The sequence below is a fragment of the Macrobrachium nipponense genome, chromosome 49 (assembly GCF_015104395.2).
Source record: "Macrobrachium nipponense isolate FS-2020 chromosome 49, ASM1510439v2, whole genome shotgun sequence".
NCBI classification, from domain to species: Eukaryota; Metazoa; Arthropoda; class Malacostraca; order Decapoda; family Palaemonidae; genus Macrobrachium; species Macrobrachium nipponense.
This window is the reverse complement of record NC_087224.1, coordinates 8,692,409-8,706,773: the sequence shown is the minus strand read 5'-3', so window position 1 is coordinate 8,706,773 and position 14,365 is coordinate 8,692,409. Positions and strand designations below refer to the sequence as shown.

Here is a 14,365-nt window from a genome sequence, read left to right as displayed (position 1 = left end):
AACTTTGACTCATCGAAAAGGTAAAAAAAAAAGCATTTGTAACATAAAAATCTTACAGTCCTAGTAATATTCAATCATTTATCTTAATTTTAAAACAAATTGCAAGTCTCTAGAACAATATCTCCGATTTATGTGAATTTTTGAAAAAAAAAATATTTTTTTTTCTGTCCGCGCCGCCTATTCTCGGCAGCGAATCTCCGAAACGCGTAGGTCACATTCTCCTAATATTTTGTGCCTTTTCATATTACGCTTTTTTTAGAGTTGTATATAGGAATGTGCCTCAAAAACATGCACAATATAACAAAAAATATTGGAAGGTTGTAGCATTTTCATTTTTTGAAATATTTGCATATAAAGTACGATAAATAGGAGGAAAAAACTACGATCGTCAACTTTGACTCAAACCGAAATGGTAAAAAACGCATTTGTAACATTAAAAATCTTACAGTTCTTAGTAATATTCAATCATTTATCTTCACTTTAAAACATATTGCAAGTCTCCTAGAACAGTATCTCGATTTATGGTGAATATTTGAAAAAAATATTTTTATTCCATCCGCGCGCCGCCGAAAATCTCCGAAACGCGTAGGTCACATTCTCCTAATATTTTTGCCTTTTCATATTACGCTTTTTTAGAGTTTTATATATGAAAATGTGCGCAAAAACATGCACAATATAACAAAAATTATTGGAAGGTTGTAGCATTTCTCGTTTTTTTATATTTGCATATAAAAAAAATTTTTTGAACAAAAATTCGACATTCGGTCAACTTTAACTCGTTCGAAATGGTCGAAAACTGCATTTATAAGCTAAAAAATAAAAATCTGACAGTATCGTAATATTCCATCATTTACCTTCATTTTGAAACAAATTGCAAGTCTCTATAGCATATTTCGATTTATGGTGGTGAATTTTTAAAAAAATTATTTTTTTAGCGCCTCCGCGCGCTACGAATTCATGCATTTTGTGATAATACTTTTTCTCTGTGTTGCTTTTATAGGTTTTACAATGTGTTATATACAAAATGATCGCAATTTAGTGCACATTACAACGAAAAAAAAGTAACTTGTTACCTCTAACCGTTTTGCGCACAGCGCGATTTGAATACAATTATATATGAAATTTCGTTTTTGCGCTATCATGTATCGCATTATTTTATATATGATAATGATAATTTTTTCATTTCTGATGGTTTGCATACTAAACTTCAAGCAATGACAAAAAAGGAGCCAAAAATGAACTCTTAATCTTGAAAACTAAGCGCGCTGTGATTTTTTGAGAAAAAAATTTTTTCTGCTTCCGCGCTCACTCTCAAACCCCTCTGGCACACGGGAGTCATTTTTTTATTTACCGCTCCGGCGTTAGAGGGTTAAGGTTCATTGCAGCGTCCCTTTGGCCTCTAGCTGCAACCCGTCGTTCCTTTTACTGTACTTCCTTTCACATTCTTTCTCCCATCTTACTGCCCACCCTCTCTTAACAATTGATTCCTAGTGCAACTACGAGGTTTTCCTCCTGTTACACCTTTCAAACTTTTTGCTGTCAATTTCGGTTTTAGCGCTGAATGACCTTATAGGCTCTGGTGCTTAGCCTCTTACCTAAATTCTATAGGCAGTCCCTGGGTTACGACGGGGGTTCCGTTCTTAAGACGCGTCGTAACCCGAAAATCGTCGTAAGCTGGAACGACGTTGTTGAAAACATGTCCACAGGGAAAATTTCACTAATTTGCAATTTTTCTTAAGGCCGTATCTCTAAAATTATCACTAATTTACTTTTTTCATGTGCAACGCTGTGTATTCACAAATTACTGTATATTTTCATTAAAATACAAAAGAGAGAGAGAGAGATTACATAAAACCATTAAATTCGTTGACCATTGTATGGCATTGTTACTTTCCAGCTCCGAGTGTCACTGGAGTTATGAGGTAGGGAAATTGATACAGAAAAAGATGAAGGGAAGAATTTTCTTTTGAAATTAGTTATAGTATTATTACTACTTCTATTATTATTATAATTATTATTATTATTTGAAAATATAAAAAACACGTGCATCTACCATAAAAATTCTCTCATCTCGGTAAGAAAGAGTAATTACGTATCCTTACAAGTGAAATGGTAAGGTCATTTTCATCTCTTTAAAATACGACCATTATGAATTTTGTAATTACAGTTTTATTATTATTATTATTATTATTATTATTATTATTATTATTATTATTATTATTATTATTCTTAAATAACTAAAATTATTAATAAACATTTTACATACTAGTACCATAAAAATTCTTTCATCTCGGTAAAAGAGAGAGAGAGAGAGAGAGAGTGTGTTTATCTCTCTCTGTTCTCTCAAAAAATACTTATAACGCTTCCAGCGAAAGAGAGGGAGGGAGTTACCACTATGACACATTATTATCTTGTGTGTGGCAAAAAAGAGAGAGAGAGAGAGAGTTAACCTTAATTAAAAGTGACATGGATAGTTTAGTATTGTATATCTTTAAAATACTATCACATATGAATTTTGTAATTACAGTATTATTATTATTATTATTATTATTATTTGAAAGTATTAAAAACAAATAGTACAAGTACATAAAAAATCTCGAGTCTCAGTAAATGAGAGAGAGAGAGAGAGAGGGGGGGGAGGGGGGGGGGGGGGGGGGAAAATTTCTGAGTCTGATGGCGAGAGAGAGGGGGGGGGGGGGGGGGGGGGGGGGGGGGGGGCTTTCATAGTACTTGATGCAACACAGCGCTCTTCCCCCTCCTGGCTGTCACAGAACTTGTATATCTGACAGTTTTAGTACCTGGAGTTAGAGAAAGGTTACAGAAAGAAGACTGGGATTTCCTTCATTCTTCCATAATTTTTTTAAATATATAAGCTAAAGCTTAGACTAATTCACTATGGTATTTTCTTTAATGAATTGATATTATTGCTGTATATTAAATTATATTATATTTGAAAATAGTAAATCATTTATTTATCATACAAAAAAACATACATCTTTGTAGTAGAGAGAGAGAGAGAGAGAGAGAGAGAGAATTATTATTTTTATTATGTGATATCATTTCAACTTATAAACTTACTAATACAGTATTAAATCAAAATTAATATTTGAAAATTAGTAAATCATTTTTGTATTATAAAAATGTATTAGTCATGAAAATAAACATCAAAATACACTAATTAGTGATTATTTTGGTTTCGGCGGAAAATACAAAGAGAGAGAGAGAGAGAAACTATGGTTTTTATATCCAAGTCTAAGTAGAGTATAAATGGATTCATTAAGTGAAATAATGTTTCAATGATATTTTGCTGTTTTGTATTAAAGGATATGTATACTGTTTGAGAATGCGTTCCTTATCCTTGACTATGGTTACCATACAGTTTAATAGCGTAAATTAATTTATGCGCCTTCCGCTCAGAAACTAGTTCTGCGTATGAGGTATCGTTAAAAAGCATAAAAAACCGTCGTAACCTTGGAATTTGCGTTTTAATCTAACCAGAAACTTAGTTTTGTTAATTATGTATACTGGAAACAAGCAATGATTTTTTCATTATTTGCGCTTTTGGACTGTTATAAACTGCGTATCCCAAGCTAGTGTATTCATTCGCTCGGAAACTAGTTCCGCATATGACGCGTCACTAAAAAAATTAAAAAAATACGGCATAAAAAGTGTCGAAAATCATCATAACCTCAAAATTTTTGTTGTAATCTAAAGAAAAACTTATTTTTATTAATATACTGTGCTAAACTATAAAGGATTCTTATCATAGTATGCGTTTTTTAAAAGCGTCGTTAACTCGGAGTGTCGGAAGCGTCAGCGTCGTAACCTCGGAACAAGCGTCGTAACCCAGGGCGGATTTTTCAGTGAATATTTAAGAAAAAGCGTCGTAACCTCGGAACGTCGCAAGCCGGAGCTGTCGTAACTCGGGGACCGCCTGTATTTGATTTGAATCAATTCATATTGGTGACGAAAATCTAGTTATGGCTTACGCTAGACAATTACCGCCAAACTGGATCGGCAATAACCGGGAACTGCCTGTACTTTGTTGTCCTCCAGTTGGCTGAGGACTATATTTATCATAATAGAGAGGTAAGCACTTAAAAAATGAGTTATATCATGAAGAATCTTTTTTGCATATATTTACTTAAAAAATGAGTTATATCATGAAGAAACTTTTTTGCATATATTTACTTTTTTTGTACATGAACTTTCCTGTCAGACATACTTAGCTTACGTCTCTGACGTCACGACAGAATTCAAAACTCGCGGCAAACGCGACAGGTAGGTCAGGTGATCTACCTTACCCGCCGCTGGGAAGCGGGTGTAAGAACCAACGTACCTTTCTTGCCAGATTTTTTTCTGTCGTCGGTGTCGACCACACCTGTTGTCGGTACCTCTTGACAGTTGGATTCTTTTCTCGTTTTCGCCCTGGATTGTTTCTACGGACTTTTGGTGAAGTACCCGATCTTTTGGCCTGGCATTCGCGATTTGTGGACCGTTATTTGACTTTTCTTTGGATTTTTCTTCGGATTCATGATGTCTGATGTTGATACTAAGAAAACTGCTATGTTTAGAGTTTGTTGTATGACTGAGTGTAAGGTGAGGCTACCGAAAGCTGCGGTAGACCCTCACACAGTATGTTTGAAGTGTAGAGGGAATGAATGCACCTTTAATAATCCTTGTAATGAATGTGAAAAGCTGAATGAGGATGAAGGAAGTCTTTGTCTTCCTACTTGAGGAAGCTTGAAAAAGGATAAAGTTAGGAAAGCTTCTTCTAGGAGCAGTAGTAGATCTCGTATTAGCGAGTTGGATATAGATAATCCTATTTTAGAAGTAGCTCCTTTGTCAGTTTCAGCTCCTGCTCCCTGCACCGAAGCCGAAGATGCGCCTTCGGAAGTGGCCTCCATGAAAGCCACCATTCGCAGTATGGAGATGAAAATTAAACATTAGAAGGTAAGAGTGATTCCAATAGTGATTTGTGCAGTGATCCGCAGTGCAGTTGGAGGGATGCGTCTGATCGGCTCGCTAATGCTTCCAGGCCTAGACCTCTTCCAGACTCCCAGTCCCAGTGGAGGAGGAAAGTTGAAAGCTGCAGGAAGGTTAGGGAGCATCCCCACCGGTCAGGCGTCCCCTCGGTAGCTCCTGTTGATCGTTCCCAGGCTACCTCGGATCGCTCCAAGAGAGAAATCTTGCGCCAATGCTTCTCGTCTTCACCTTCGCCTTCTCCTAAACGAGGATGGAGCTCTTCAGAACCCTCGCGCCTTCGAAGAGAGCCTGGAACGCTCCCTGCGCCCTTCCATCCAGCCCTGAAGTTTTTTCGGAAGAGCCTGAGGTGGAAGCGAAGAAACGTAAGAGATCTCTGGAGTATCGTTCCCCGAGCAGAGATCGAGCCTCGTCACCTGTTCAAGAGTTTGTGAATTCTCCTGCAAGGGTGTTGGCTAACCTTCAGGCGCAGATTTCGGCTCTGGCTGGCTCTCTTTGCTTGTCGTCTCGTCGTAGGAAGGACGTCTCGTTTCCTGTAAAGAAGTCCAGGCTCCCCTCTCCTGACTCTCGCTATTCGACGGAAGCGGCCCGCTCGCCTGTGCGTTCGGAGTCTCGCAGGAGACTTTCTGCTTCGGACAAGATCCCATCTGCGTCCAAGCGCCATTCGCCTGACAGACAGGATGTCTTTGTTTCTCCTTCCCGGACAAGGAGCAGGCTTCTCGTAGGAGATCTTCGCCCTACAGACGCTCTTCTCGAGAGGATCGCTCCCCTTGATAGGCACCAAGAGCCTAGTAGGCGCTACTCGCCACGTAGCCGCTCCTCGTCTCCTCCACTCTCCTGTTGACAAGCGCCCTAAATCGGACAGGCGCTCTTCGCTGGACAGGCGTCAAGAGCCTGTTAGGCGTGTTTCTCCTGCCAGGCGCTCTTCGCCTGACTTTCACTCTCCTCGAGTCAGGCGCTGAGATCATGGCAGACGCTTCTCCCCTGGTAGGCGCTCTCCAAGTAGGCGCTCGTCGCCAGAGAGCCTCTCTCCTCGTTTCAGGCGCCAAGAGCCTGGTAGCCGCTTCTCTCATGGCAGGCGTTGTTCGCCTGGTAGCCGCTCTCCTTTGGATAGGCGCCAAGAGCCTGATAGAAGTTTTTCTTCAAACAGGCGCTCTGCTCCTGACAGCCGCCTTACTCCTGTTAGGCTCCAAGAATCTGGGAAACGCCCTCCTCAAGTCAAGAAGGATTTTGCGAGTAGGCAAGTTCCAGAAGTTTTGTCTCCAAGAGTCAAACCTCACTCTTCTAGAGACTTTTCTAAAGGTAGCCGCGCCTCTAAGGATCATGAGGGCTCTTCTGATGACGAAGAACAGGATCCCTCGGAAGAAGAAGGACCAAAAGACTCCTCTGTTTCCTCGTATAAGAGGTTAACAGATTTGCTCCTTCAAGAGTTTGGAGATATCCTTTCTCCTGTGGCTCCTTCTCCTCTTTCTTTGTTCTCCACTTCGAAGACTTCGAAGGTTTCATCTTGTGTAAGGATGAAACCGACTATTTCAATGAAGAAGGCACTTAGAGGTTTTGGGGAATGGCTCCTTGCTAAGGAAGAGAAAGGGCACTCCTGTCTGCCAAGACTACGTGGGGGATGAACGAACTTGACCACCTACTGAAGGGAATGTTCCGAGTCCTGGAAGTTTTCAACTTCCTTGACTGGTCTTTAGGAGTTCTGGCTAAGAAGACCCAGGACCCCGGATTCCCTGTCTCCTGAAGATCTTAATTGCGTCGTCACTTGCATGGACAAAGCAGTGAGAGACGGCTCGAGTGAAGTCCCCTCTTCACTGTTTTGGAGCCGGAGTGATAAAGAAGCGGTCGGTTTACTGTTCGTTTCTCACGAAGGCAGTTTCGCATGCACAAAGGGCCTCACTTCTTTATGCTCAGCTCTCTCCTCTGCTTTTCCCCAAGAAAATCATTCAGGATGTCTCGAGTGCCCTTTCAGCCAAGGCTACTCAGGACATGTTAGCCCAGTCGGCAAGGAAACCTCGCTCTGTCTTCCAACCCAAGGCCAAGAAAGAGACTCCTCTAAGGCAGGAGCCCTTTCGAGGAGGACCCACTGCCAGAGTTTCTTCAGCCAGAGGATCTAGACCTTTTAAGAGAGGTAAAACCTTCTCTAGGTCAATCAGAGGCAAGAAATAGCGATCAAGGACTCCAGACATCAGTGGGTGCCAGACTACTGAAATTTGCCGACGTCTGGGCCTACAAAGGGGCAGACAATTGGTCCCTATCAATTGTCAGCAAAGGATATCTCATTCCCTTCTCGTCAAGGCCACCATTGACGACGACTCCGAGGGAGTTGGTGGCCAGGTACAAGGACCCCATCATGAATCAAGCCCTTTCTCTAGCAGTAGATCTGATGCTAGAGAAGGAGGCTATAGAACTAGTGGAAGATTCCCGCTCTGCGGGTTTTTACAACAGGCTATTCCTAGTTCCGAAGAACTCAGGAGGATGGAGACCTGTTTTGGATGTAAGCGCCCTGAACGTCTTTGTGGAAAAGAGGAAGTTCGCCATGGAGACGACTTCCTCAGTGTTAGCGGCTCTTCGTCCAGGGGACTGGATGGTGTCACTAGACCTTCAGGACGCTTACTTTCATGTGCCGATCCATCCTTCTTCACGGAAGTATCTGCGATTCATGATGGGAGGAAACATCTTCCAATTCAAGGCCTTGTGCTTCGGCCTGTCGACTGCACCCCAAGTTTTCACTGGGTTAATGAAAAACGTGGCACAGCGGCTACATTTGAAGGGAGTGAGGGTGTCGCTTTATCTCGACGACTGGCTAATCAGAGCAGTGTCTCAAGAAAGATGTCTGGAGGACCTTCAAAAGACCCTTACATTGGCAAGTTCTCTGGGACTTCTGGTGAACTTCCAGAAGTCTCAATTAATCCCCAGTCAAGAGCGGATCTATCTGGGGATTCGGATAGTTTCTCTGGCTTTTCGGGCTTTTCCGTCGCCAGAGAGGATAGCTCGTTGCTACGAGAAACTAACGACCTTCCTAGAGAAAGATGCATGCACAGCGAGGGAGTGGATGAGTCTGCTGGGGACACTCTCCTCGTTGGAGCAATTCGTTTCTCTAGGAAGGTTGCATCTCAGGCCTCTACAGTTCTTCCTATACCAGACCTGGAGGCGTCTCTCCCTAGATCTGGAGTTCTCCTTCAAGATCTCAAGGGGAATCAAGAGGGACCTTCGGTGGTGGAACAACCCACTCCGTTTTGTGGAAGGAATGTCTCTGTACATGCCGAACCCCAACCATGTGTTGTTTTCCGACGCGTCGGAAGCAGGTTGGGGAGCGACGCTTGGGACAAGAGAAGTGTCAGGCACCTGGAAGGGGGATCAGGTGTCCTGGCACATCAACAAGAAAGAGTTGATGGCAGTCTGGATGGCATTGAAAGCCTTCGAGCCCCACGTCTGAAATGCAGTAGTTCAGGTCAATTCGGACACACCACAGCCTTGGCGTACATAAAAAAAACAGGGGGGGACACACTCCTTCTCCCTGTACGAAACAGCAAGGGATCTTCTGCTGTGGTCTCAAACAAGGAAGATCAGTCTTCTCACCAGGTTCGTACAGGGAGAAAGGAACGTCAGGGCTGATCTCCTGAGCAGGAAGAATCAACTCCTGCCTTCCGAGTGGACCCTCCACTCAGAAGTATGCCAAGACCTGTGGAGAAGATGGGGCAGGCCTCACATCGACCTCTTTGCAACAGCAAGGAACGCGAGGATAGAACTTTACTTGCTCCCCGATCTCAGACCCAGGAGCAGTATCAGTGGATGCGTTTCTCCTAGATTGGACAGGTCTAGATGTCTACGCCTTTCCCCCCTTCAAAGTACTGGGACAAACCCTCAAGAAATTTGCTATCTCGGAGATGACAAGAATGACGCTAGTAGCTCCGTTCTGGCCCGCCCAAGATTGGTTCACAGAGGTACTGGAATGGTTGGTGGACTTTCCAAGAGCACTTCCACAAAGACAAGATTTGCTCAGACAACCCCACTTCGACAGGTATCACAGAAACCTCCCCGCTCTCAATCTGACTGGCTTTCGACTGTCAAAAGTCTTGTCAGAGCGAAGGGGTTTTTGACAAAAGCTGCTAAGGCTATCGCCTCAGCTAGAAGACCTTCGACCCTTAAAGTCTACCAGTCGAAGTGGGACGTCTTTCGCCGGTGGTGCAGGAACCAGAAGTTTTCCTCTTCCAGTACCTCTGTGACTCAGATCGCAGATTTCCTAGTTTTCCTCAGAGAAAAATGCCGTTTGGCAGTATCTACCATCAAAGGCTACCGGAGCATGCTGGCTGCAGTGTTCAGACATAGGAACTTAGATCTTTCGAATAACAAAGATCTGCATGATCTATTAAGATCTTTCAAAACTGCCAAGAAAACTTCGAACGAAGTTCCAAGTTGGAATCTGGACGTGGTTCTTCATTTCCTGAGGTCCTCTAAGTTTGAGCCACCACAGTTAGCCTCCTTCAGAGATCTTACGAGGAAAGCTCTGTTTCTCATGGCTCTAGCATCCACTAAAAGGGTTAGTGAGATTCATGCCCTAGAACAGTGGTTCTTAACCTTTTTACTACCACGCCCCCTCTAGGAACAGCTCTGTCCTTCCACGCCCCCTTTGCATCTATAGACAAATTTCACTCCCAGATTTAAAAAGAAAATGAATAAAAATGGCTTTTTGGTCAATTTACTAAGCATGAATTACATTAGTGAGATATTTGACACTGCTCTAAGCTACCAGATCTTGAATACGTGGTCCAATGCCTGAGAGTGCACAACGTAAGTCCCCTTCAATGTTCAGGCGGTTTCTGTACTTGGTTTTGATAGCAACGAGCGTGGAAAATGCAGTTTCACATAGATATGTGGATCCAAACATTGTTAGAATCCGAAGAGCCTGATGTGAGATCAGAGGATAAACAGGAAGGTATTTGACCCAGAACGTCTCCCAATCCATATCTTTGAAGTCTTCTTTACCTGTAAAGTTGAACTTCAATTCTAGGAACTCTTCTTGGAATTCATCAGCAACATCAGCTACTTCACATTGAAATGGGTTCCTGATAAATTTCCAGGCTTCACGCTTGTCATCTATATCTGGGAAGTATCTGATGAATTCTGCTTTCAAGTCACTTGGATGAGTGATTATTTGTTGCTTTAAGTCAGAGTCGAGGTTATTGTCAGCGAGAGCAGAATCCAAGTTCCTAAAACTGGCTGCATTTCCCTGCTGAACCCGACATTTCCAGAGGTCGAGTTTGGCCATGAAGGCTCGAATGGTGTCATGGTGCGTAATGATGTTGATGCTTTTCCCTTGTAGTTTAAGGTTCACAGCATTCAATGCTTCAAAAATGTCCACCAGGTAAGCTAGAGTTATCTGAAAGCCTTCAGACTGGAAATTGTCATGAAAGTCTGCCTTCTGCTGTGAATCTAAAAATATTGCTACTTCTTCTCGTAGCTCATAAAGCCGTCCAAGTATATTCCCTTTTGATAGCCATCGTACGTTTGTGTGAAAATGCAAGGCTTCATGTTCTGATTCCATATCCTTACACAGCAGTTTGAAGAGACGACTGTTTAAGGCTCCAGCTTTGATGAAGTTGACTACCTTGATAGCCACATTTAAGACATCCATCATCTCAGCAGGCAAAGTTCTGGATGCTAAGGCTTCACGATGAAGTATGCAGTGTGTACTCATTAAAGAGGGATTTTTTTCTTTCACCTTCTTTGACAAACCCAGACCGCAGACCAAGCATGGCTGGAGCTCCATCAGTACACACCCCTGCCAGCGATTCCCAAGAAAGTTGATTTTCCTGAAAAAAGTTTGATGTATCATGAAAAATAGCTTCTGCTGTTGTGCAACTTTCCATCGGATGACAGAACAGAAGTTCTTCTTTTATATTGTTGCCTGACACGAAAAACGAGGCATAACATCAGTTAGTCTGACGAGGTAGTAACGACGATACTTCTGCATTATTTCACAAACTTATCTTTACAGTACTGCCCCATGCTCTTGTCATGAAAAAAACCCATAAATGGAAAAGCTTCCTCTTTTCACCTGAGGCTCGTGCCCCCCCTGGAAATTATTGACGCCCCCCAGGTTAAGAACCACTGCCCTAGAAGGAAGGGTAGGTTTCAAAGGAGATTCCGTGATTTGTTCCTTCCTTCCTTTGTTTTTAGCAAAGAATGAGAACCCCTCAAATCCTTGGCCAAGGAGCTTTGAGGTTCGTGGATTATCTGCCCTAGTAGGGGAAGAACCTGAAAGAACTCTTTGCCCTGTTAGGAGTTTAAAATACTACCTTCAGAAGAAGAAAACCCTTAAGGGCATTGAGGACAGACTATGGTGCTCTGTAAAGGACCCCAGCAGACCATTGTCTAAAAATGTGCTGTCTTTCTTCATTAGAAGTCTAGTGAAAGAAGCACATAGATCTTGTAATGAAGAACATTTCAAGCTCCTAAAAGTCAAGGCTCATGAAGTGAGAGCCATTGCCACTTCCTTGGCCTTTAATAAGAATATCTCTTCAGAATCTGATGAAAACTACATTCTGGAGATGTAATTCAGTATTCGCCAACCACTACCTTAAAGACGTCAGTATTACGTATGACGAGTGCTTCGCATTAGGCCCGTACGTATCGGCGGATTCGGTGCTGGGGCAGGGAGCTGGAACATATCCTTAGTAATTTTTTCCCTTGTTTTTGGTAATTGAGTTCATATGGTTGTATGAAAAATGATGCAGGTAGGCATCTTTTTTCGTTTCGTAATACTAATAACTTTAGTTTGGTTAGGTGATCGGATTTGGTTTGAAGCTCCCTGCGTTGGTAGTGGACAGGTTCTGTCATAGAAGAGGGTCGAACCCCCATTTGACATGATCCGACTTGGATTCTACTAAGTAAGCGGATATCAAGTCCCGTTAGTAGACCCAAAGAGTCTTTTCAGCTGTAGGTCACGCCCTCGCTGTAGCTCTTATGGCTATGCAGACTAATAGACAGTACCTATGAAGTCTTCAGCCTAAACAGGTAAGAACCAAGGTTATTTTTATCCTACAACAGGTGTTGTTTACCTTTTCTTTGTGATTTTCTGTCTTGTACCCTCCACCAAGGGTGTCAATCAGCTAAGTATATGTCTGACAGGAAAGTTCATGTACAAAAATGATATTGTTATTTTACAATAAAGTTTTGTACATACTTACCTGGCAGACATATACGATTGATGGCCCGCCCAGCCTCCCCTCAGGAGACAGGTATAAGAGAGAAAAAATCTGGCAAGAAAGGTACGTTGGTTCTTACACCTGCTTCCCAGCGGCGGGTAAGGTAGATCACCTGACCTACCTGTGCGTTTGCCGCGAGTTTTGAATTCTGTCGTGACGTCAGAGACGTAAGCTAAGTATATGTCTGCCAGGTAAGTATGTACAAAACTTTATTGTAAAATAACAATATCATTTTCAGTGTTCTCTAATTGTATGTTGTATTTTCTCATTACAGAATTATCCCTTCATCACGAGAGTGCAAAGTGCTTAAGATTTTTGTAAGAAATATTAGGACTGAGTAAAAGGAGACAGATATGTTGTGTCACAAGTCTACCTTCCAAAGTTTAATGTTCTGAGCATATTACAATCTGTAGTACCCACACGCTGTCTTGTAATAGAAAAAATTGAACAAATTTGTAAAAATCTCCATTTTAAGGTAAAGGATCTCAGAACTCTTATTGTTGTTCATACTGTATAGAAGTAATTTTTGTGCAAAACTTTTGGAGACCAATTTAGTTGGAAATACCATCTAAAAAGTGTCATGTCAGTTCACACTAAAGAAAGTCAGTTCAGGTGCTGTGGATGTGAGAAAGCTTTTTCTCAGAGAGGAATTTTCTTTAGTCATTTTAGATATCACAAGTGCAGTGACTGTGCATAGGCATATACTGTGAATCCCCTGTACTATTTGCATTTTCAAGATTCGCAGACTCGCCTAGTATTTACACTTTTTATGACAAAACTATTAAATTACTCAGGTATAATCATTTTTAGAGTGTTTTGGTGTGTTTGAACTTTCAAAATACTAAGCACTTTTAGAGTGGTTTGAAGTATTGACAGTTTTGAGCCATTGATTAGAAACCTGAAAAGAGATGTCACTGTGATGACCAAAGTGTGTATTCCTTAGTGAGGCTAGATGCCATCTTAAAGAAAGTGAAGGAGCTTGCAGCTTCCAGCCTTTGTATCTTCCATGATCTGCCTCACATTAGTAGATATTGAGTGGCATACAGGATTACCTGTCATATTAAGCATGTTGATGTCCTTGAAGGGGAGAACGTTGGTCCCCTGTAACGGTCTTGAGATATAACCTCAGTTGGGAATCCTCCCTTTTCCTTCTCAAAGGCACTTTCTCAGAACAGGCCTACCTACCACAATTTTCAGCCCAACCTTGCTATATCACGGTTCAGTATTCGCTCATTTTTCTGTGGAATGTATTTTTCAATAAATCGTGGATAAAATTTGGTAATTTGCAGATTTTTTTTCGTAGAGTAACATTTGCTAATTATACTCTATTTTCATATTTTTGACTGAATATAGATTTTTTTTATATAGAATAATGATTTACAGTACTAATTTTCATATATTAATAGTGAAATAAGATTGGGAAGATTTGATAATAAATAATAATAATAATAATAATAATAATAATAATACAGGCAGTCCCCGGGTTACGACGGGGATTCCGTTCTTGAGACGCGTCGTAAGCCGAAAATCGTCGTAAGCCGGAACATCGTCAAAATTCCTGAGAAAACCTTACTCTTAATGCTTTGGGTGCATTGAAAACTTTGTAAACTGCATTCTTATGGCATTTTTCATAAAAAAAACCTTCAAATATTGATTATTTTGCATTTTTGGTGTCATATTTCATCTGCCAGATGAGCGTTGTAGGCGTCGTAACCCTGGAAATAATGTCTGATGAATATAATTGAAAAGCGTCGTAACCTCGGAACGTCGTAAGCCGAGACCGTTGTAACCCGGGGACTGCCTGTATTAATAATAATAATAACATTAGTACTGTACATGTAATAATAAGGTTTTCTTATAATTTTTGACGATTTCCCAGTTTATGCAGATTTTCGTCTTATGCCATGGCGCTAATAATACGTAATAAGTGTTGATTTTCAAGGATGTACTGTTAATAATAAGATTAATGAGAGTAAATGATATAATAATACTGTACCTGTAACAATATTGATAAGATTAGATAATAACTCAGAGAGAGAGACTGCCTGGGGGAAGAAGCAGTGTTTTAAGCTTTGTGAAGGTAATAAATTGGTTTTCTTCTCATGTAGGAGGGATAACCTCCTTATAGAGAGCCCTTCCAGTAGCTACAGCTCCCTAAAATGGTTTACTGT

At 41.5% G+C, this 14,365-nt stretch overlaps 1 protein-coding gene across 1 annotated transcript; it reads right to left on the bottom strand.

Annotated features, from left to right (window-relative positions):
* Nucleotides 1-9,727: 9,727 nt before the first annotated feature.
* Nucleotides 9,728-10,756, bottom strand: LOC135205197 (zinc finger BED domain-containing protein 5-like). The gene has a single exon (XM_064235561.1). It carries the CDS (start codon nt 10,754-10,756, stop codon nt 9,728-9,730), a length of 1,029 nt encoding a protein of 342 aa, XP_064091631.1.
* Between the last annotated feature and the right edge of the window lie 3,609 nt (nt 10,757-14,365).

Coding starts and splice junctions, on each gene's coding strand:
- LOC135205197 (XM_064235561.1), bottom strand. CDS start 10,756: ATGGAGCTCCAGCCATGCTTGGTCTGCGGTCTGGGTTTGTCAAAGAAG.